The sequence below is a fragment of the Hyperoodon ampullatus genome (genome assembly GCF_949752795.1).
Source record: "Hyperoodon ampullatus genome assembly, chromosome: 3".
Classification (NCBI taxonomy): Eukaryota; Metazoa; Chordata; class Mammalia; order Artiodactyla; family Ziphiidae; genus Hyperoodon; species Hyperoodon ampullatus.
This window is the reverse complement of record NC_136916.1, coordinates 153,599,719-153,625,052: the sequence shown is the minus strand read 5'-3', so window position 1 is coordinate 153,625,052 and position 25,334 is coordinate 153,599,719. Positions and strand designations below refer to the sequence as shown.

Sequence of the window (25,334 nt, the reverse complement as noted above, 5' to 3'; positions counted from 1 at the left end):
ATATAGCTGATCCCCACTAGATATCTGTTGAATAAAACTGATACGAATGACTAAAAGTTCTAAAAACAAAATACTCAACTGTACACTTATAGGTGGTTAAAATGGTAAAAAAAAAAAATTTTTTTTGGCCATGTAGCACAGCTTACAGGATCTTAGGTGCCCACCAGGATTGAACCCAGGCCCACAGCAGTGAAAGTGCCAAGTCCTAACCACTGGACTGCCAGGGAATTCCCTAAAATGGTAAATTATATGTTATGATATTTTACCACAATTTTTAAAACATAGCCAGAGTACAAAACATATAAAAAGGACTCTAATAAAATTATATCAGATGAACTCCTAATTCGTAGTCCTACTTGGGGAATCAAGTCTCATGGCTTAATAGTCTTAAACCTGAAACCTCAGTCAATCTAAGAGAACCTAGTTAGCAAGGCAAAATGGGCAAATTTTCCTATTCAGAGGTCCCCAATCTGGCAACTTCCACAGTTTAAAAGCATACGGAGGGCTTCCCTGGTGGTGCAGTGGTTAGGAATCTGCCTGCCAATGCAGGGGACACGGCTTCGAGCCCTGGTCCAGGAAGATCCCACATGCCGCGGAGCAACTGAGCTCATGTGCCCCACAGCTACTGAAGCCTGCGCGCCTAGAGCCCATGCTCCACAACAAGACAGGCCACCACCAATGAGAAGCCCATGCACCACAACGAAGAGTAGCCCCCACTCGCCGCAACCAGACAAAAGCCTGAGCACAGCAACGAAGACCCAACGCAGCCAAAAATAAATAAATAAATAAATAAATTTTAAAAAAGCATACGGGCCTGTGCACGCACATGGGTTCTCTCTCTCTCTCTCTCTCTCTCTCACTCACTCACTCACACACACACACACACACACACACACACACACACTCTTTAAAGAGCAAAAGCTTAGAAATCAATTCAATTTATAAATAAGAAAATATAAGAATTTGACTGAAATCATAAGAAAACTTTTAGAATGTAAAGAACACTACAACAGGCAGATATTTACAATATAAAGCCTGTGGTTTGGAAAATTCCACCAAATCACCTTATATTGATCATTTACATCTACACGGCAAAAGAGTTAACTATAAGTTAGGTACTCCATGAATAGTTAATTCTGAAACCCCAAAGTGAAACGTAAGTATAAACATGTAAAACAGGGAAACGATCCATTTTTCATATCTTACAGAGTCCTGGGAATAAGTCTAAATCAGCATGCTGATTTAATAATTAGAAACATGGAGGACAGAAGGTCAAAGGTAGACAGGTCTAAATGCAGAGGTGATAATTCCCTTTGAAGCCAAAGACACAGGCAGAAAAGAAAGTGACACTACAAATTTTGTTTCTCCTCAAAACAGAAAAATGTACAGAACAGAACTTCCATCTTTTCCACAAACAAGGTACTTGAGTATAAACTATCCAAGCTCTTTGCTCTAATTCAATCACGCTTCTCCTAAAGACCTTCAGAAAGAGAAACAAGTCAAACAAAGGGTAACAGTTTACAGCCATGCTCCTTTCTTCTTTACCTTAAGCTCACTAAAGGACTCTCCAAAACTTTTCAGATTAAATGTTAACACCATTTCTTCAAACTAAACTGTTATTAGACAAGACAGTGGTTACCCTTGAGCTGTGGGTAGTGGGGGAAGAGGGACAGTGACTAGAAAAGGCACAGGGAACTTTTGGGATTCTTTCTGCTAATGTTCTGTTTCTGGATCTAGATGCTGGGTTACTTGGATATGGCTTCATGAAAATTCATCAGATGTATATTTCTTTGTACACTTCTCTGTATGTGTATTATCCTTCAATAAAAAGTTTAATTAAAAAATATTGCTCTTTGGGCTTCCCTGGTGTTGCAGTGGTTAAGAATCTGCCTGCCAATGCAGGGGACACGGGTTTGAGCCCTGGTCTGGGAAGATCCCACATGCTGCGGAGCAGCTAAGCCTGTGCGCCACAACTACTGAGCCTGTGTTCTAGAGCCTGCGAGCCACAACTACTGAGCCCACATGCCACAACTACTGAAGCCCGCGTGCCTAGAGCCTGTGCTCCACAACAAGAGAAGCCACCGCAATGAGAAGCCCACACACCGCAACGAAGAGGAGCCCCGGCTCGCCGCAACCAGAGAAAAGCCCGCGCAGCAACAAAGACCTAACGCAGCCAAAAATAAATAAATAAAATAAAATAAATAAATTTATATATAAAAAAATATTGCTCTTCAAGGTCAATCAATGTTTATAAAATGCTAAGTTTTGACAGATGCAAAATAAGCATAAGAAAAGCACTCAAAAGGGTTTTAAGATAGTAATTCTCAAAATATCAACTTGAGCTAAATGAAATAAATACTGCCTTTTATTTACACACCATCCATCATTTCACAGCTCTGCATGTTTTATGTATGTCAGTAAGATGGTTGAAGGCACATATTATCACTCCTTTATGGACCTAGTAAGTAATATTTATCTCACATTTTCCAGGAATGACACATTTTGGAGTAAAAAGATGAAGCCATTTATGCACCAAAATGTTTACATTTTTAACCGCTTTAAATGGAAATAGTTTTTTTAATGCTTATCCATTTTAGTAAAATGAAAATAAGTATTACTTACCTACTATTCTGCACATAGTTATTCACTGCACTATATTCTGCAATGTCCTTAGAAGGCTGCTGTGGACTCAAAGGCTTAGGTGGCCCTTGCACTACCAGACCCTCTAGGCCTTGCTTCTTGGATCCCCACTCGTCCCAGCTCGGTGATGTTAAGGGCTTCAGGGTTAACTGTCCCTACATTAAACGACCCCCGACCCCAACTGCTAAGCCTTCAGCCTGTAACTTCTCTGCAGTAAATGATCTACTTCTACCACCCCATTCCCACTCCTAATTGTTACACCTTCAAATTTTGTAAATTCCTCTGGTTAGAACTTAGGAAAGAACTGAAGGCTTTCCGAAACCAGGTAACACAGTTTATTAAGTCAATAACCTTATTTTGTTGTAAAAGTGTATATTTCTGTGTGGACTATTGCCTTTCTACTCAGGAGGTGGTTTTTTTTTTGCTTCTTTCATTGTTCACTGAGTTTTTACTGAGCACTGGGTAGAGTACGGTGGTGAACAAAACAGACAGTCTCTTCCCTAATGGGCTTGTAGCCTAGTCCCATTTCCAGCTGCACAGTTTTCCTAGTTACAGAATCTGCATAAGAGAGAAACTGAGGCAGAGATAAAGAGAAGTCATGCTCATTCCTAAAATTCAGCTTAGTGCTCCTTCCCTCTTAAAACATCTCTCTTAGGATCATTTCCAGGTTGGAGAGCTATTTCAAAAGAAGTAAAATAACTTTACAACTTAGGGCTGAGTACAGAAGGGATATCTTTTCTCTGTGTCCCTTCCTAGTAAAGATATGGGGAGGGAGGATGAGACAGCCAAACTGTTACAGTAGGACAGGTCCAAGTGAACCCTAGTAATGGTAGAGTTTACAGCTTGGGGAAATCTAATTTTCCCTACTTGGGAAAAACCTTACAGCAGGGGTCCCCAACCCCTGGGCCACGGACAGCTACCAGTCCTAGGCCTGTTAGGAACTGGGCCGCACAGCAGGAGGTGAGCGCCAGGCAAGCGAGTGAAGCTTCATCTGCCGCTCCCCATCGCTCACATTACTGCCTGAGCCATCCGCCATCCCCTCACCCCCGTCCGTGGAAACACTGTCTTCCATGAAACCGGTGCCAAAAAGGTTGGGGACCGCTGCCTTAGAGGACAAAGAAGGACGAGAACTCAGAGCGAGCCAGGGGAAAGCCAAGAGGAAGCTGGGTGTTCGGAGCGGGAGGGTTAAAGGAGACAGGAGATGAACCTGCCGTGCTGTGCAGCACATTCAGAACGTTAGGAGAGGCCTGCACAGGAGTGGAGAACACTCTGTGTGGGCTGGAAGGGCCCCTTGTGTTCTTTGGGGACCTGTGCGTGGCGGCAGGCAACTGCTGCAGCTCAGCTTCCTGTGCAAGAGGCAGTTCCAATTTTCTGTTTATCCCCCAAAATTCCATATCTATAAATTGTAGACATAAAGAATTAAGGAAGGGAAGGAAAAATAGATTGAACTATCCCCACCCCCATTTTCACTTAGAAGTATTTAACCACTCGGCTCCCTTTCTGTTTAATGTGTTATTTCTTTAATTCGTGTTGTTTTACTTTTGTATCATGTTACTTTTTTGTAGACCTTTTATATTTTGGTTATTATAAACTACTACATTATTTTCGTTATTAAACTACTTTTTTGTATTCCGAAGAAAAGAAAATTGTGTTCTTTTACTCTGTGTCACTGTCTCATAAGACAGAAACTGAAAAGGGACAGCACACAGGCGAGGCATCACAAAGGACAGGAGAAGAGGGTGAGCTTCCCCTTCTCACCAACATACAAACCCCCATCTTTATAGGTTGAATGGCAGAAGATTTAACTAGATTTTTAAAAACTCTTTTTAAGAGCAGTACACAGTTGCTTTTGTGTTGAACCATGTACTGTGTGAGGAGGGACAAGACCTTTCAATTATGCAGGGGCAAAAAAGGCTAAGTATTAGTTAAGCTAAAATCTCTACCAAGTTAAAACTTCCTTCTCAATTGAAGTGGCATATGGTTATCAGAATCATGTAAGGAACTTTCACAAAATACACATCTCCCACCATGCTGGGATGGGAGAAGAATCTATAATGTGTATTTTGAAATTCTTCCTCAGGTGATTCTCAAAAGCTTCTACCTACTGTGAAAATTACTGAGCTAGAAAAAATAGACCAAATTCCCAAAGCCAAGCTAGTCCATAAAACAAATCTAAATATTTAACTTAAAGAATAACAGAATGACTAAATGAATATAAATGTAGATAAAAGTATTGTTCCCCAGTATGCAAGCAATGAACCCAGAGAAAAGACAGACAGTGAAGCTCACTCTTTTTCTGTTTCATCTGATCTGGGCCTCAGTATTCTTTGGGCACTACTTCTTTCACAGCATGAATGCCGGGTCAGTACTTCCCCTAAAAGCATCACATTCAGCAGCATTTCCCGAAAAGAACTCAGGGAGGTGGAGGTGGAATGAACATTAAAAATAATAAATACACTCTTTAAAAATTCTTACTTCAGGAAAAATCACTAAATTCACTTCATAAATGTGAAGGTGAAATGCTGAAGATTAACAATTAATTGAAAGAGTATTCCGTATATCCACACATAAACAAATCTATTTCATTTTTTACTGCAGGTAACTGAAAAGATCAGGTGAGTTGTTAAAACTGCAGTGTTACTTAGGAAACTAGGCAGATCACTATGTCCCTGGGGCAGGAATGTACTTTTAGGGAAAAACAAAAACAAAAACAAAAAAACCTTCCTTTGAGAAATACATGCATGTTTAATAGAACCAACGTTGGCAAAAAAAAAATAACTGAAGTGACTGCTTTAGATTTAGAACAAAGATGTTTAGAGTCACTCCTAAGGAAAGAAAACAATCTTTATCTGCCCATGGCAAGCTAATTTAAGGAATGGTTCACCTTCAAAAATCACTCATTTTAAAAATTCATTGAAAAGTTCAGTTTTTGGTATGAAATAAAAATAAAATTTATTGGGAAACGGTATTTATTTGCTGTACTTTTCCTTAAGCACACACAAATAAGTAACATCAGGAAAAAATTATTGATATTTCTAAGGACCACAGGTCATATACATCATATATTCCAATTATTCTCCTTAATTACTAATCTATTCACCTCAATTATTTTTAACAAAAATGTACGGAGCCCTACACTATGCTGGATGTGGAGAGGTTATATACAAGATGACTGAGCCAAGGGCCCATCCACCAGGAGCTCACAACATAGTGAGGGAGGCCGACGCATAAAGAAGTAACAGATACAAGACACTGAGCTGTAATCAAGGAACAAGGAAAGTGTGAGGGTAAATTGTGGAAAAAGAGGATTAAATCTAAGGATTTAGAAACCCCTTCCTCACATGTGATTTTTACCTTCAGGGTTAACTGACATTTATTAAACACCCAGTAGGGGAAATGTATTTTCACAGACTTGCACGTATGAGAGGATCCAGGCCTTCTGACACTAGAAGCAGCCAGAGAGAGAAAACGACCTCACAATTAGAGGACACAAAGGAGCTTTATCTAATAGGAAGAGATCCTAGCAATCCCACTAGTGTATTCACTCAAACCTAACTAACCCTCAGCAGTCTATGACAAACTGCTCACTAGCACATGAAAATTCTCCATAATCTACTTCCCTTGGCTGGGCCAAGGTTAGCATATCATGAAGCTGTTTCATGTCACCCACAGGAGCAGAACAGTTTCACATCAGTTGGAAGGATGGGTATATTACAATAGCAAAACAGAGAGAGAGAAAATGCTTTCATCATTCCACTCTGGCAGTAAGATGCCAGCTGGCTGAGAGCTGCTATAAACAAGACTGTCCAACAGAGGACAAAAGATTCCAGAACTGTGTACTATATAATGGGAATTCCAGTAGGATTGGGCAGCCTTATGGACAACATTAGAGCGGAAACATTTCCTAACACATGACCAAAACCAAGGCACTACAGAGGTGAGCAAGAGCTGCTGTGCATCACAGCATCCCAACAGAGAGAGGACTAATAAAAGGTTCTTTCCCTCAAGCCCTGAGGTAAAACCTGAGGCTGTTTACTATGGCTCCAAAGGTCAAAATAAACAGTATGAACTGAGTCTTCTTTTTGCTCTTTGAAACTCCTTGTCAAGTGGCACAGCCAGCTGGGCACACAACTCTGATATGCAGATCATAACGTTTGTGAACAGATAAAATGAATTACAATGAGTGCAGCCTATCACATTTCAACTCTCTAACGGGCAGGAAGGTCTCTCTCTTTTTCACCCAAGCACTGTCCAAATGCCTCCTCTTATAGTCCACTTGAGGTCATTTTAAGCACCTCAGGAAGCTGTACTACTTCTCATTAGCAAACGACTCTAGAAGCCAACTCAAGGTTTGTAAAACTGCAATTATCCTAAGAACAGGGTAGGGTGGTAACTATATAACAAAAATAATAATTTTAGCTACCAGTATGCTAAATTTTCAAATATATTATTTCATTTTGAGCCCCACTAGCCCCCCAAATATTGATATTTTCATTTTCAAGGTGAGGAAATTGAGGTATGGGGAGGTTAAGTCTTTCACCCAGGTAAAGCCAAGATTCTTACCTGAGTCTGCCTCACACTAATATGAGATTAAGAAGGAATAAATGGAAATGGTGATACATTACCAAGTCACCACCCAAAATAGAGGAAAGGTCAGGAAAGTTGGAGAAAACTCAAAACTGCCACAAGATACTCAAAAACTACAACTGGTGACTTGTGCATCACACAAAGAGATGTAGCAATTGATAAGTTCCAGTTATGGTTTTCTAAGACAATAATGGTTAAAAAAAAAAAAAACAGCTATCCTTCACAATCAATAAATCTCTCATTTTGGGAAAAGCTGCCTACAGCACTAGTTCCTTATTACCATTCCATGACTGTGTCCTTGACAGCAATACCACCGCCTCTACCAGAACACCAATCACACCATCTGCTGTTGGAGCAGCAGCAATCCTTAATACCGGAACCAAGTCTTACTACTTTAATAGCAACAGCCCAATACCAGCAACCAAAACAACCAAGCCTAAACAGCTGGTTTACGAATTTCATCTAGGTACCCTGCACACTATCCACACACCCACCCACCAACTCTGCCCATTTGTTAATCACTATGTGCTGGGCACTGTGCTAGACCCTAGCACTCTCTTCCTCACCTGCAGCAGTTCTCCAAAGCTAAGTGAAGCCCAGGGTTCTACCTCCCATATAGAACTGTGCTCAGAACAGCAAAGCACAGAGCTCATACCAATTATGAAATGGGATTTCCTGCTAAGCAAATTACAAAGCACCAGTCATAAAACCATATGCATTTAGGGCGATAGTTCCCAACCCTGGCTGCATGTTAGAGATACCTGGGAGCTTCAAAATACTGCTAATGCCTGGGCCTCATCCCAGGCCGATTAAATCAGCATCTTGGGACCTGGTGGCCCAGCATGGATATATTTTTTAAAGCTTCTCAGGTGATTCAAAAGTACAGCCAGGGATGAAAACCACCAAACTTACTTATTTCTGGAGTGGCACTGAAAACCTCTTAGCCCACAAATTGATTAGGTGGTATAAAGACCACAAAGACTCGCTCTCATTGCACTTGCCATGTGGGCTGTATTAAAATGACACATCAATCAAACCTTCTCTTAAAATCACGGTCCTGTTATTTCTTTGTTTATAGCAATGAAATTCTAAACAAGAGAGTACCTTGAGGTCACTCATCGCCCCCCAGCGGTCCCCAGGCCTCACTCAGAGAACCAGAGCTGTGTGTTAAGGCTCCAGCAGTGAGGAAGGAGGTTGCTGAGGAGCACTCCCTCTCATGCAGCTGAGGGTCTGGGGGAGTGGAACTGGCCATGTCCAGGCAGGAAGCAGCCTCAGCTCAGTAACCCGAAAGGAGGAAATCTTCACAGTTCAGGCATGATTATCAAACTCTTTGTGCTTTTACAGGAGAGTAATTATAGGCATGTGAAAAAAAGGGAAGCACTCCCCAAGGAACTCTTCCTCACATGCTTCCCAAGAGGCAGTAGGGCCATTAAAAATTCCATGATGAAGAGCAAAAACAGCCTGGGAACAGCCAGGAGGCAATACAGCAAATTAATACACCAGCCCTCCTCGGGGAAGGCTGTGATAAAACAGGAAACACTTCTCTCTTCGCAAAATAAAATTATACCACTAATGATAACATAGTCACCACACACACACACACACACACACACACACACACACACACACACACACACACAAATCGTTCTAATAATGGGTATGAAATTCCCAATGCTGCCCAGATGCTTTGAAAGAAATCTTTTCCTACTACAAATAAAATGGAACGAGAAAAAGATAAAATTTCCATTCGAAACAGTTTTTCAGACGGTCATTCACCTGCCTCTTCCCTACCACCAGCACTCTTTAACATTCCTTCCTAGGTGCCAGGCTTTGTTCAACGGTCCACTCTTTACAAAGCCCACCATCCACTTGTGAATCCGATCTCATCAGTCAGCCACACGGGAGCTAGACGGCTCCTTCTCTACTGACTACTCAGCGGGCAGGGACCCTGCTATTAAGGAAAACAGGGAGCCCCGAGGGCTAAGTGAGACCATCATCCACATTTCCTAAAACCTGCATAGGTCACTTGTGCTGACCATTTCCCACAGATCAGGGGCTGCCAAACTATTGACTGTGCACCCTCACCAGGAAAAAATCTGAACAAACCCTCCTTATATATGTAATACACACACATAAAACAAAAACATGGGCTGCTAGACTACTATATGTACAACTTAAAGCAAAAAAAAATTTTAAGGATAAGATAGTAACTGTATTTATTTAAAACATATTTAAAAATTAAAAAAATTTTTCCCTCTACCCCAAAGAACCTTCATGTTTGCAACCTACTTTGTATCCACTGGCCCAGGAATGATGTCAGGCAGGACATCATATGAGCTATAATTGCCCACATTCTCTCATCATGCTTTCAGCAATGGTCTGAAGCAATAAGCAATATTTCCCTAGAGCTGAGTGCACCAGAAACACGGCCTAGGCTTCCTTATGTTTCCAAGTCCAGCCACCAGCACTGCTGGTAAAAGAACGAAGATAATGATGTGGATAATGAGATACACAAAGAAACAAGAAGCTCACACCCACTCCAACCAGGATAAGGCCTTAAAGGTAACAGGAAACCTGATAGAAGCATGGATACCAATCTCAGCATAGCACAGTTCTAGGCAGCAAAGGTAAAGGGAGAAGGGCAAATAATACACTTTCAGCATATGACATGACACGGTGTTACTTATACAGTCCTTCCAAAGAGCACACACAGCCATGATTTTATTTGGTATTAAGATAAACAGCTGTGTTGGTGGGAATGTAAATTGATACAGCCACGATGGAGAACAGTATGGAGGTTCCTTAAAAAACTAAAAACAGAACTACCGTATGACCCAGCAATCCCACTACTGGGCATATACCCTGAGAAAACCGTAATTCAAAAAGATGGGGCTTCCCTGGTGGTGCAGTGGTTAAAAATCCACCTGCCAATGCAGAGGACACAGGTTTGAACCTTGGTCCCGGAAGATCCCACGTGCCGTGGAGCAACTAAGCCCACAAGCCACAACTACTGAGCCCAACTAGAGAAAGCCTGCGTGCAGCAATGAAGACCCAACACAGCCAAAAATAAAAATAAATAAATTTAAAAAATTTATAAAACAAACAAAACACAAAAAGAGGCTTGAAACACAATGTTCACTGCAGCACTATTTACAATAGCCAGGACATGGAAGCAAACTAAGTGTCCATCAATGGATGAATGGATAAAGAAGATGTGGCACATATATACAATGGAATATTACTCAGCCATAAAAAGAAATGAAATTGAGTGATTTGTAGTGAGGTGGATGGACCCAGAGTCTGTCATATAGAATGAAGTAAGTCAGAAAGAGAAAAACAAATACCATATGCTAACACATATATATGGAATCCAAAAAAAAAATGGTTCTGATGAACCTAGGGGCAGGACAGGAATAAAGATGCAGACGTAGAGAATGGACTTGAGGACACAGGGAGAGGGAACAGTAAGCCGGGATGAAGTGAGAGAGTGGCATGGACGTATATACACTACCAAATGTAAAACAGATAGCTCATGGGAAGCAGCCGCATAGCACAGGGAGATCAGCTCGGTGCTTTGTGTCCACCTAGAGGGGTGGGATAGGGAGGGTGGGAGGGAGACGCAGAGGGAGGGGATATGGGGATGTATGTATACGTACAGCTGATTCACTGTGCTATACAGCAGAAACTAACACAACACTGTAAAGCAATTATACTCCAATAAAGATGTTAAAAAAAGACAAACAGCCGGAGGACTGCTTTCGTATGGACTGAAATCTCGTCTTCCAAGACAGCCAGAGCACCACCACCTCTAAGAAAAGGTCCCTGAGCCTGAGTGAGGAGCCACTCCTCTGTGCTGCTATCACTCTGGTGCACACCTTTAGGCACTTGTCACTACAAATTGTAGTTCTCCATTTCCACACCTGACCTTCCCATGAGGATACAAGCTCCTTAGGGACAGTACCTAAACAAAGTGCCTGGCACACAGTAGGGAGTCAGCAAATGATGAATGAATGATGACTAAACAGCATGCAACTAAAGAAAAGGCCTTACAGTAATTTATTAATATCCCCATATCTTCCAAGTTCTTAGTTAACACCATGTGTGATAGTCTCTCTTTTCAAATGACTTTCCCTATTGAAATACTACTTTTCCAGTAGAAGGCTAGGCAGTAGGTTATAGTGCAGAGTTTATTATTACAGCCCACAGCAAAAGTTCTAACTGTATCCATGAAAGAATAATCTCTTTGTGCAGCCTGCACCCCAAATCTAAGAACATATCCACTTAAGAATGTGTAAGGAAGAAAAACAGAAAAAAAAAATCATCAGAACCTTGGAAAAAAATTGTTTGTGCTGCTAGAGGTAATACAAGTTCTATGGTTCAGCCTATTAGTTGCTCCTTGTGCACAAAAACCTGCTAGGGCATGCCATCACTGAAACCATATTTACTTTGCATGTCACCCAACTTAAGAGAATATATTTAGAGGCACTGGTTTCATTCTGCTATGCAAGTGCAGGATTCTTTCTGACAAATATATACTGAATGCCCAGTAAGTGCCACACACTGTGTTAGGTACTGGGGACATATCAGGGAACAAGACAAGGTCCCAGCACCTAGAAGCTTATATTCTAATGAGAAACCAGGGGGAAAGTAGGAAGAAAAAAAAAAACAATAAACAAAGTCATTTCAGACTGTGACTAAAGCTCTAAAGGAAAGAGATAATGAATGGCGAGTGGCACAGGTGGCCCCTTTAGACAGGGCGGTCTGAGAGGTCCTCCCTGAGGAGGTGGCCTGAGCTGAGATGAGAAGGAGCCAATCATGGGAAGAGCTCTAAGATGGCAGTCCAGGCAAAGGGAACACGTGTGAAGGTTCAGCAGCAGGAAAGGGTTGCAATTTTTGAAGAACAAAATGGAGCTCCCTGGCACAGCTGGATCTCCTCCCCACGAGGAGGACAAAGTCTATGAAAGGAGGCTGGACATGAAGGCAGGAGTCAGATCATGCAGAGTTTTGCAGGTCATGGCAAGGACCATTAATAATGTTCTTTGAGGATGGGGCTTCTAGCATAAGAAATAAGGAATAGGAGCCAGAACTTAGGTCAAAGTTGAGATTTAAATCACATCCTAGCCATGTGACCAAAGGAAAGAACTTCAACACTCTGCCTCAGTTTCTGCACCTATAAAACCAGTGACCTCAAAAGGTTGTTGAAAAGGTCAAATTGGATAGTATACACTAACATACTTTAGTTTGCAAAGTGTTATAAAAAGGAAATAGTATCATCGAGAAAAGAAGTCACTCGAAGACAATTACCTGGCAGAGCAGTGTGCTGGTGAGCATCTTCGGTGAGAAGCATCAGCAAGAACATCCAGGGAGTAAAGGGGAGAAAGAGGATTAAACTGCAGGAATAAATGAGATTATTTCAGTATGGCTTATATGAAACAGACCTGATCCTAAAGGGCTACCTGCTACTTGCTTACTTTTGCCCTTTGACTGTTCAACTCTCTTGCCATAACACAGACACCATTCAATAAAGTTGTGCATATTCAACAGTGTACCCACGAATGTAGCATAACTGATCTAGCACGCCTCAAAAAACAGACTATTCCTTGGTAACCAATAATTTTTCAAAAACTTCTGATACACAATAATTACTTAAATGGCAAAAGATAGTACTTTCTAACTGACATAAAGGGAACTTATGCCTACTGATTATCAGCCCTTGTTCCCAAGAATACTAGCATGAAATTACCTTTTCATTTACTTATCCTGGCAGATGTTTCCAGTGAATAACTGGTTAGCACATACCAGCAGCAGTGTAGTGGAAACAGAACTAGATTAAGAATTAAAATACCCAACGTTTAGTTCCAGCCTACAACTGAGTTGCCATGTATTAAAAACCACAAAATCTCTTTGACCTTTACTCTCCTCATCTGTAAAATAGATGTATCACTATCTGTCTTACCTATTTTACGGGATTATTGTGAGGGCTACATAAAATATTACTTGCGGTTTAACAAGTAATTTCAGTTTCTCATCTGTAAAACACCTATTCACCTCAAAAGGGGGCTGTAAGGGTCAACTAGGACACTATAATAAAAGTACCTCACTTTATGTTGGCTACCTTTCTTTGGATTTTTTCCACAGTAAGTACTCCTTCCCCAAAATTTGAGAAGTAAATATATATCAATACTAGAAGAACACTGAATGGTAATTTCAAAAGGACTTAAAAAGTATACAAACTAAGCAACTGTTCTATCATAGAGGTTCCAGTCCCAATGTTTTATGACTTCGGGCAAATAGCTTAAACCTCATTTGTAAATAACACATCTCATTTGTAAATAACAGATCTGGACTAGGTGATCATCACAGGTCTCTTTGCCTTTAGATCCTCTGACGCAAACACAATTAATACCCTAGCTTAGTGCTCCTCAAACTGCAATCTCTCACATCCCACCTTAATGACTTTCTCTTTATCTGCCCACCACCTGCTCTACTACTTATTTAATATTTTTCTTCATATCAATTATTTTTACTCACCCTTGTCCTTACTATGTTTCTATGAAATAAAAAGTTTGATAGAATGATCACGTTTCTAAAGTAAATTATTGGAACTTAAAGTAAAAATTCTGTATCCACAAGCCATCTAAAGTCATATAAATACACACCAGTTAGGTGTACCACTGTTCTAGTTCATTTTGAAACAGTAACTTCAAGATGAAAGTTCCAAGTCTAAAATGTTTATCAACTTAACAAGCTAATAAGCAGTCAAACAAAACAAAACAAAACAAAAAAACGATGGAGCGATAGAAAGCCTGACAATTTTTACCTATCAGTCTTCATCTATTTTACAACTAATCATCAAGGTAAAGCAACCTCTCTCCCAGCAAAACTCAAAAGCCTCAAACGTTAAAGGAACATATTGAGCGTCACTGTCAGTAATTTTAAAGTTATGACCCCTACACAGGATTAGACATGCCAAGGGCCCCCTCAGGGGTAGCTAGGGTAAAAGAGTAAGAGGCTCTAGGCCTCGACCCCACTTTACCCAAAGTAGCTCTACCTTCCTCTGCTTCATATGTTTAGGATTCAACATTGTACTTCTCAGCACAGGATGCTGATGCATTCTGATTTCTTACTGCAAAGTTCAAAACCAGAATGACAACTGCATTCCTATGAAATATGTGTTATAAGTAATAAACTGAACGTCACGAGTTGAAACTAAAAAGGGGAATTAGCTACAGTTCTTATCAGTGAATACTAGATATTCTTGGAAAACAGTCCTCCAAGAAAATCAGAATAACATAAGGCACAAGAACCTTACCTCATGTGCACAAGCAGAAATGTGAGGAAAATCAGAAGCCAACGCTTTATTCTTTCTAAAGAAAAGGAAATCAAATGATAAAATAAAGATGACAAAGAAAAGCAATCTCACCTGATTTCGTTCTCTTTTCCCAGCTGATGGTAACCAGAAACTAAAGAGAGGGAGGGAATAAGAGGAAAGAAAACAATAAAAGAAGTGGTAGGAACATTATTAGAGAGAAGATAAAAAGATGTTGGGTTAATGAAGACAAAGAAATGAGAAAAAATGGAGTTGGAGAAAAGGAGAGAGATGTTAAATGTGTATGAACTTTTTTGCAGAAAATAACTCTTCAAAGTAAAAAGCCTTTTAATGGAATGCAGAAGACTAGACACTCTTAAAAAAACTCAAGGTGGTGGTGTGACACCCACGCACTCTCAGCTGTACAATGAGAACAGGATCCCCAATTAAACAAGGGCATAAACCACATCTTGCCTATTTTATAGATTAAAACTTCAAGCAGGCTGGATGGGTATAGGAGTATAACTACTAGATACTGACCATGACATGTAGTGGAGACACCAAAGAGCCAACCATGTTAGGGGACAAGGCTGTCACAAGAAAGGGTGGAATGATTTTCCTATAGCTACACATAGGCTTTCCAGTGGCACTTATCACAGTAGTTAGAACAAAAAGATATCTCTCTGTCTAGAAGTCTAAAAATGGGAAGACCATATAGGAGAATACAGAGGCAATCACCCATTTTGAACAAAAAAATTTTTAAGAGACAGAAAAATGAATTTAAAATATAATATCCTTATTGGAGGCTACTTCTATAATGCAGCACCTATAGACATAAATAGCAAAGAAATAAAAACTAGTCTAGAAAGGAAAAAAAATCCCTCTTGTGAGTTTAGGGTGTTAGCCATTTTAACTGTTATAAAGTACCCATCTTTAAAACCTTCTTTTTCAGCTCTACAATCGAATTTTTAGGTTCTTTCATAAAACGTTCCCCTGCTGCCTCCTTCAAGGAAAAGGCTAAGACAGCCAGTAAATACATACGGACTTACTCTTTCTGCCGAGGGTCACTAATGAGGTGGCCTATCCTCTCAGTCCCCAAATTACTCATGCTGGACTCCTGAAAAGGCCAAGAGGATAACAGTGTCATCTAACCACAGAAACAAATATGTAAGTATGATCTGTCATCAAGCTCATGCTTTCCCATAATTATACCAGCAACCCCAAAGCACAAGTCAGATGTCAATCTTAAAATCCAATAGCATCTTTTTGTGGGATTCTACTGTTAAAGTATTGCATGTTATTCTAAACTTATTTTTCTCTAGTGATCAAAAAAAAGTCATTATAAGCATTTCTTTTTACTATATACAGTATTTTAATATAGTAATACCTCCTAGAGTTATTAAAGTGTATCAAAATAGAAACACTTTTAAAAAAATCCAACAGCAGCCAATTTTTAACAGGCCAGCATACCAATATCCCTAGAGTCATATGATTTTAGCCTCAAGAGCCTTCATAATGGGATATTTACTGAGTCCTCAACAGTAACACCTAAGTATCTACTAACTAAATGTATACATGTCAAAGGACTTTTGTAACTTACAAAAATCGTCACCCTGTATTTTGCCTGTTAAACATGTCCTAAAGTAAAAATAGAAGTCTGTATAAATTGCTTCTTAAATGTCCAGTTCTCAAGACTGTAATATGAAATCATATCCATAACACCACAAGCAATTCAGAAACTAATCATATCCAAAAAACTGGAAAATGGCAGAAGACACTCACCCTTCATTTAACGTGAGTACACTTACAGTGAACATCTATCACAGAACCTTGGGATGCGCACCAACAGTACAGGAGCAAGAGTTACGCGCATATGAGGAAGTGTTAAGATGAGAGAGCGTAAGTCATAGACATGAATGTCAAAAATGTCAAGCCTGGTACTCAAACACATGTGTTTCTGAGCAAACATTATTATCTGCATTCGTCTATATGTGTGGATTAGCCTAAATATTAGGGTACACGTTTTAGCAGAACTGGCTATAGAAAAATTAATTTGAGGTCAGATTTCAGGTGGGATTGGAGCTAAATGAAAAGGCTTCACATACTGTATTCTTCATGTTCTTCACTCCTTACACCTATGCCTCCTGGTCACAGACAAAGCCATGGTAATGGGGCCAAGGGAAAAGATGGGTGAAAAATGAGCTATTTGTTACAGCAGAAAAATTATTAACTTAAAGTGCCGTAATGTTTAAATTTACAGTTTATTACTGTGTAAATTACAAGCAGTACTTTGCGTAATTAGCAGCTCGCTGGCAGGGAGCTGTGAATGAAACTCATTATTTATGATTACAATTTAGAAAAAGAGAAGAGAGATGGGGGAGGGAGAAGAAGGGGGGCAGAACAGTGACCTCTGGTAGAAATGACAAATATCCCTTTAAGGTGATGAAGATGAATTAAACAAGTAAATATTATCCTATTCATTTGAAATCATTAAAGACACATCCAATAGGCCCTACTTTCCTTCCATGCAAGCTAAAGGGAGCCTCCAGGATGAAATGATTTACCTCCATGGAAGTGGAAGGCTCTTATTTTATAGGAGCTGAAACAAAGTAAGGTAGGTGGTAGGGAGAACATCATCTGTCAAGCCTAACCAATAAAGAGAAAAAGTCAAACCAGCGCTCTGCTTCCCACTCCCAATCTCCTGCCTCCCTCATGTACTCCTACCCTGCTAGCTGTCCTGATAAGAATAAGCTCTCAGAATAGCAAATGCAGCATTTTATTGCCTATAAAATGAGTAATCCAAAAGAAGAGGTATCATTCTTCCAATAAGGAAATGTCTTTCTAATTAGAGAGTTGAAGTTGAATTTAAAGATAAAAAGAATATGGGGCTTCCCTGGTGGTGCAGTGGCTGACAGTCCGCCTGCCGATGCAGGGGACACGGGTTCATGCCCCGGTCCGGGAAGATCCCACATGCCACGGAGCGGCTGGGCCCGTGGGCCATGGCCGCTGAGCCTGCGCGTCCGGAGCCTGTGCTCCGCAACGGGAGAGGCCACAACAGTGAGAGGCCTGCGTACCGCAAAAAAAAAAAAAAAAAAAAGATAAAAAGAATATGAATTCATCTGAAAATAAACAGCCTCATTTCTTCTGCAGAAAACAGTTCCCTGATTAATCTATGAAACAGTAGCTCCCTGAGGGCAGGCAGACCGTGGCTCCGACCACTACATACCTGGCTGGGCGTAGAGCCTGACACACATAGGCACTCTAGATGCTTACTGAGTGAACAAACACATTAATGCTCTAAAATGCCTCTCCTGTCCTTATTCTTTGTCCACCACAATCCTCTCTGACTGGGTATGAACCCCAGCCTTAACCTATTTTCAATCTCAAAGCCAGAGTAAAAAAATAAATTAAATAATTAATTAAATTTAAATTGAAAAAGATAAAGAAGAAGTAGACCTGGGTTCAATTTTCTATATTTTGCCACTTCTATCTGGGTAACATCAGACATTCCTTAACATCTTTGAACCCATTTTCCTCATCCTCTAAAGAGAATATCACCTTTTTTACAAGATTTTTGGGAGGATTAAGTGAACTGAGTGCCTAGCACAGTCCCTGGCGAAGGCAGAACTGAGTAAATGGTAGATATCCCTCCCTCATGGCCAAGGAGGGGCTTCTGAAATTTGATAACAGGTTTTTTTCCCCAGTTATTTTCTTTTTTAATGAAGTCTAGAATAAAAGGCCAAAGTTAGAACAAAAGAAGCATTCATGAATTCAAGAGGAGCCATAAAGAAGCCAAAAGTATTTCAACTTATATAATAATAATATAAGATTAATCAAAAGAGTAGAAGAGACAGAGATCAGGCCTGTAGATTTACAGACAGCAGACACTGTCAGGACAGTGTTCGCTTTGTCAGAACTTCTGTATGAATCAAGCTTCATCTTTTATGTGTGCATCCATTCACGCCCTAGATAATGTTCACTCTTGTGAACTTGCAAAATACACCTGGTTTAATTAACCCCAGGGAGTTCTGAGGCAGCACCTTTGATTATCAACAGTGTACGCAAATCTTATAGTGAATATTATCTTCCCAGTGAGCCTAGAAAACAATGACAGCTATCACCTTCCCAACAAGCCTTCTTCGCCCCTTTCTGAGGCATCGAGCTGCAGCTCCAGGCAGACGATTAAAGCGAGCATGGTACCCTAAATAAAAAATAAGAAAGACCTCAGTAACTGAATGCAGAAGATTCATTAGCAATGATATGCTTCTAGTACACCAAAAGCCTTCCTCCCCAAGATCTTACTAAAATGACCCTTAAACTAATATCACTAGGCTATTTGCCAATGATTTACTATTCCCATGTCTTTGTCACCAGTAGTATGATCTTAGGCATGTCATTTACCTCTGACCTAGGCATCCTCATCTATAAAAAAAGAATGATCACTGGCTCAGTCCTCTTTTACAGGACTGTTTCGAAGGCTCAATGAAACAGCACATGGAAGGTACTTTATAAACTGAAAACACTACACAAATATAAGGTATTATCAATAATTTCTAATTGCAAATTAAATGTTAGCTATTATCTTAAAAATTCTAATTCATGAAATAGGTAAAAATAGCATGTATAGTATAATCCCATTTTTCTAATTGCTGTATATGTTCTACACATAGAAGAGACAACTGGAAGAATCCACACCAAAATGTTATCAGTGACTCCGGGTGTGGGATTATAGGCCATTTAAAGTTTCTTCTTCCTATTCTTGCTTATTTGTATATACTTTAAGTGGTCCATAAAGAACTTTTAGAAATGGTCACTGAAATGTTTATGAAAGTTTTAAGGTAGCAAACAACGTGCCTCAGCCAAGCATCATTACCAAGAACCAACTGGTTTGAGAAGGACTTTCAATCACCCAAATTTATCACAACGGAATGCTACAGAATCGGAATTTACAGGTCTATTGTAATTCTGATCACCAATAGATGCTCAACATATACTTGGTAACTGACTAACTGGTTGATGATTGATTATTGGGAATCCTCACATCATAAATTTATAGAGCTAAAGGAAACCTCTGAAACAGTTTTGTTCAATGTCACAATATCCTAAGTGATGACCCTGATGTCCCTAGGAAATGAAGTGACTCTGCCACAGTCACAGAGCTAGAGAGGCAGTACCAGACAGTATTACCACAGAGTATCACCACATTTCCTTCCCCGTCCTAGGCTCTTTCCATTTCACTTTGCTACATCATAACTGATGGAAAGCAAAGGGAAAGGATACGTATTTGTGTTACAGTCCACAATAATAGAATTATTAAAATAAAATATTTTTTAAAATATTTTTAAATCATCCATTTTTAAAATGTCATTATACCTTGTACGTGAGTGTTGTTACTGAAATCTGTTCTCTTCCAAGATCCACTACTTCAGGCTTCCACTGAGCACTCAGTAGCCCATCAGTTTCACAGCAGGATAAGCAGCAGTGACACGCTGCTAGGCTTCTTAAATTTGGCCAAATGGCAACAGCCAGCTGAAGGAACGCCCTGCTAATATATATTCCAAGAGTCTCCATGGATTGATTTAGGTAAAAATGGAGAGAACCTCAAGCTTTGAGACTCACCCTTGAATCTTCTAGAAAAATCCCTGGACTAGTTCTAACATTCAGATAGGTAATGCATGCTTACCGGCATGAGTATGCTTGCCATGGGAAGACTCTCCCCAGAAAGAATCATATAAGTGTGAAGTATATTTTGGTCTCCTCAGAACTCACCTCTTTGAGCTGGCCGAGAAGGTAAAAGGAACGTGGAATCTGAAAGTTTATCCAGTCCAGAATCCATTCTCTCTACTTCAGAGCAATGGTCAGGAGCCCACTTGGGCAGAAGATTAGGGACAGTGAATCCTGGGACACATTCTCCTTCATAGAACCAATCACTCTGCTCGTCGTCCCCTAAAGTAAAGAGATCCTATCATAAGCTGGAATTTTAACATGCTCTATGAAAAACCAAATAGGAAGATGACTTCTCAGTGCTATAGGTTTGATTATACTTTTTAAATAAAGCCAAAATACAAAAAAATTGTTTTGATACTTCTTCTTGATCCTTTTTTTTTTTTTTTTTTGCGGTATGTGGGCCTCTCACTGTTGTGGCCTCTCCCGTTGCGGAGCACAGGCTCCGGACTCAGCAGACTCAGCGGCCATGGCTCATGGGCCCAGCCGCTCCGCGGCATGTGGGATCTTCCCAGACCAGGGCACGAACCCGTCTCCCCTGCATCGGCAGGCGGACTCTCAACCACTGCGCCACCAGGGAAGCCCTTGATCCATATTTTGATGAAAACTGGGACATCAAACTAGTTCCACATAAATGTCATACTGTGGTACACTGGACTGCTTTTGATAGTAAAAACTAATAAAGCTACCATTTACTAAGCCCTTACCACCTACCAGAATCTATGCTAAAAATCTGTAAATTTGTTATCTCTTCCAAACCTTACACTAACTCCAACTTATCAATTAGGCAACTAAAGCCCAGAGAAGTCAAGGTCAAGTTAGTAAATGATGAAGCCATGGCTTCAACCCAAAGCCTGACTAACTTCAAAGCCTTTAACACAAAAATAAACTGCCTCCCATGTACCATTTTAAGTGGTAAAAATGAACTTCGAGGTTCAAAGCCCACAAACGTTTCTCAATTCAAAACTAGCTATTCCTGAAGAATTTCTTGCTATATTTGTATTTCTCATAATAGGTGAATAAAGAATGTATATCCATACCTTGTTTCTTCCTTAATGCCTCATTAATGGGACACAAAATCATCTTGACAGTAGCAATCCAAGCTACCAGGAAAAAACTAACCACAAAGAGAATATAAGCCCCCAAGGCTTGTCAAGAAGTTATACTATTTGCCCAAGGCCATACTTTTGATTATTGACAAAGTCAGGACTAGACCCATATAGCCCAGACTCTTGGTTCAAACTTCTTTCAACTGGCTACAATGATAGCATCTCAATTTCCCAAAGAGCTTATTCCTGCCCACAAAAGGTAAGATGGGTAACTTTATGTCTGCTACCCCACACTCCTTTCAAAACAGCAAGGATGAAGGAAAGTATTACTAGAACATCTAAAGAGTTCATATTGCATTCATTTTCTAATGGGTACTGGATCTCAAGGAAGCTGCTCAGGCCATGCTAATCTCATGAAGTATCAGTTTCATGGACCACTAACACCCAGGAGAATGGTAAGTCTTAAATCACTGCAGAGATCTCTAACAGGGGAAAGAAGCCACTAAAGAAGTTGCTCCAAGTGTTCCCTTATAAAAACACACCATCAACAGGCTGTTTTTCTAAAACAGTGGTTCTCAACCTTTAGTGTGCATCAGAAGGACTGGGAAGGGTTGCTGGAACACAGACTGTTGGGCCCTACCCCCAAAGTTTCCAATTCTGGCCTACACAGGACCAAAAATGTTCATTTCTAACAAGTTCCCTAGTAATGCTAAACTGGTCTGGAGACCATACTTTGAGAACCACTACTCTAAAAGATCTCACCAAACCAGGTACAAGGATGAATTAAAGATAGACATCAGAATTAACCATGATTAGTTTCACTGCAAGTCAATATATTAATTCCTTCCTATTCATAAGCATTCCTCAGGCCATTTATTAAAATAGTATTATTTAGCTAGATCGTATTTTCTGATGACAAATGTCAGACTATACGGGAATTTTCTTTTTTTTGGTTCTCAGGCACTCACTCAAGATTTTTGATAATACAGAAAGGGACTCACTGAACTGGAAGGAACCTTGTGAGATCTCATCTAGACCAGTAGTCTTCAACCTGGGTTCACTAGGATGCCTGATGCAGGAGCTCCTCAAAAGAGTGCTGCCAGAGAATAAGGAAGAGGCTGAGTGGATCAGGCTCCAGACCTCCTGCTCCTCTAGGATCTTGCTTTAACCAAAATAAGTTTAGTTGTTTTATAATTTGAGGTTCTATGTACACTTCTGTTTGAGGGAGAAAAAGGAGAATTTTCCCCTTATCTGGGTTCCCCAATAATTATTTATTAAGAGCTTACTATATGCCAGGCAATGTGTTACTTATTGTGGTAGCAAGTAAAAAAAAACTCCTGCCTTTGAAAAGCTTCAATGGAAAAGACATGCATCTATAAACAACAGTGTAATAATGGTAAGTGATAAGAAAGAAGTACAGGGAAAGAAGAGTCGAGGGTTCTAGGAGATGACGCCTACACTAAGTGTATCAGTCAGAATCCCTTTAGGAAACATGTACATTTGAATGGGGTATTTGAAACTTTAGTGAAGTGATTATTTACAAAGGTATAGACAGTACTAAGAGAAGCCAAAGGGATGTTGAAGAATTCGGAGCCAGCAGAGCAGGGAGTCTTTACCATTCCTAGATCTGAAGAAGGGGAAAGAATGGTTACCAGAGCACAGAGAGAGAACTGTGGTTATAGGAGAAGGGCCCAAAGAGGAGAGGGAGCCTTCAGCAGGAGAACACAACCCCTACCAACCAGCAGTCCAACAGAAAGGGAGTCAGGGACAGCTCTAATCCAACACTGCATTACTGTTTCCAACTCTTCATTACCTCACTATAATAGAATGATACATCCACACCCTTTTCCTTTGCCCTGGGATTCCACAGAGCCTTCCCCTTGAGGCAGAGCACACTTCCTCATTCCACGGACACAGACATGGGGCTTAGTCATCTGATTTGCTTTAGGTAGTAAAACACTAGCAGATGTGATTCAAGCAAAAGCTTTAAATATTCATGCATGGTCTGGTTTGGTCACTTGGCATTTATGTCCTCTGCCATAAGAAGTCCATGCCACACAGAGCCATTGCTCCTTTAGCCTAGGTCCCAGAATAAGAAAACAATGAGTAGATACAAACCTAACTTGAAGCCTGGAGCCAGGCTGAGCCCAGGCAAGATCAGCTGACCCACAGCCAACCCCCAGCCCCATAGCAAGAAATAAATGTAGTAAACCACTGAAATCTGGGGGCTGTTAAGCAGTATTAGCATAATCAAAACTTGACTAATACACCCAATCTCTTTCCCCTCCCTCCCTCCATACTTCTGCTGTTGCCTCCTATTGGCCAAACCCAACAAGAAATTGAGAGTAAGAAAACTCACAGATGTAGTCCATAAATATGCCCCAGAGGAGCAAAATGAGAACTGTCTTGGAGGATGACCAGCCATTCAAGGAAAGGTGAAGATGAGATTTCAGGCAGAGAGACCAACATAAACAAAGACATAGAAGCAGAAAGTAACATAGCTTTGTGCTGAGAACTCTAAGTATCTAAATATCACCAAAATGTGTGAAGTTGAGGCAGAAACAAAGGGAAAGCTGGGGCTATAAAACATTCTACAACCTTCCATAATATACCAAGGATTCCTTATCAGTGGAAGGCTTTCCAAAGGCCCAAAACTTAATTGGTTGTAATAGGTCCACACTTTCTTACACCTCTGTATACACATCATAACCTTTAAGAGATGCATTAGGATACTGTAGTAAAAGCAAAGAAAAAGTAATTCTGAAAGTATGCTCCAGTTCATTCATGGAAAGACAACCAGACTTTCCTGGTATGAGATAAGAGAATCAAGACCCTAGCTAGAGCCCACCGGGGAGTATATACACACAGCTTCTAATGACACCTAGCTCCCTCAGAATCAGAAAGGAACAGAAATGTACTCACAACAGCCTCCATTATAGAAGGAAGCTCAAGAGCTCCATCTATGCCCACAACTCTGAGGCATGGGTGAGACACCTCCCCACCGTCTCTCTCCAAAATTAGGACTTGGAACCTAAGTCTCACTGTCCCAGGATCCCTTCAGTTACTAAGGAGCCTATCTGGACCGACCTAGACATGTAGCTGTGTCTCTGTCCTTCAATCACTTAACCCTTGGAGAAAAATCACTGGATTTCAGAAGATCTACAAACCCCTTATTTAGATTAAGAAAACTACAGTCTAAAGGAGCTATAAGAAATTCTTATTAGTACACACTTACTGTGGCACTAAGCAAGTGTACAGGACAGGATCAAATTACTGTTTAAATAGTAAAAATAAAAAACTGATAATTAACATACACCAGCCTTATTCACAGTGCTCTCTACTAAACTTCAGAAAGAATTTCTATAATATATTCACCAAGAACACTATGGCCACTTATAAATAAGGTTAAAAAAATAAATCCTCCATATGTGAAAATAAGAATGTCTTAACATCCAGTAATACATAAGGTTACTTTTTGGTTTTAATAAAAAGCCACTTCCCTAAGTTCCATCTTTGACACTATAACCCCCCTGGATCAATGATTCTCAAAGTCTGAACTACCTGCACAAAAATCACCACAGGTGCTTGCGGAAAATGCAGATTCCAGGGGCCAACTCTAGACCAATCTGATTTCCAGGAGCTCAGGAACTTGCAGTTTTAACAGTTCCCCCACATGGCTTTTATGCCCTAAAGTTTGAAAAACACTTTCATAGACAACCATCATATTCTCTGTGAGGCACTTCTAGAACCACTAGAATCTTCCCAGAAACATTGAACCAATGTCCCAAAGATGGAATCAAGATTACCTTGCCGTCCTTCATCGTTGGTAAAGAGCCCTGTGTCACTGCTGCTACACACACTGCTGGTTTCACTGAAAAAAGAGTAAAACACAAGAGAATGCATCAGCTCCAGTCAAAAACAAAACACTGTCCATTATGTCTCCTGGTTTTCAAATCAAAAGATTCCAAGTTTCCCTAATTTCACTCTAGCTCATTAGCCAATCAGAAATGTAAATTTCATAGTTA

At 40.3% G+C, this 25,334-nt stretch overlaps 1 protein-coding gene across 1 annotated transcript in view; it reads right to left on the bottom strand.

Annotated features, from left to right (window-relative positions):
• Positions 1-25,334, bottom strand: part of GPATCH2L (G-patch domain containing 2 like) — a gene marked incomplete at both ends in the record, with an annotated part of 53,274 nt that overhangs the window by 14,105 nt on the left and 13,835 nt on the right. The window contains 9 exon segments of the mRNA XM_079698812.1: positions 12,532-12,617; positions 12,971-12,979; positions 12,982-13,011; positions 14,540-14,594; positions 15,586-15,653; positions 18,658-18,737; positions 20,306-20,482; positions 21,301-21,363; positions 25,116-25,180. Of these exon segments, the coding sequence (XP_079554938.1) occupies positions 12,532-12,617; positions 12,971-12,979; positions 12,982-13,011; positions 14,540-14,594; positions 15,586-15,653; positions 18,658-18,737; positions 20,306-20,482; positions 21,301-21,363; positions 25,116-25,180 (633 nt within the window).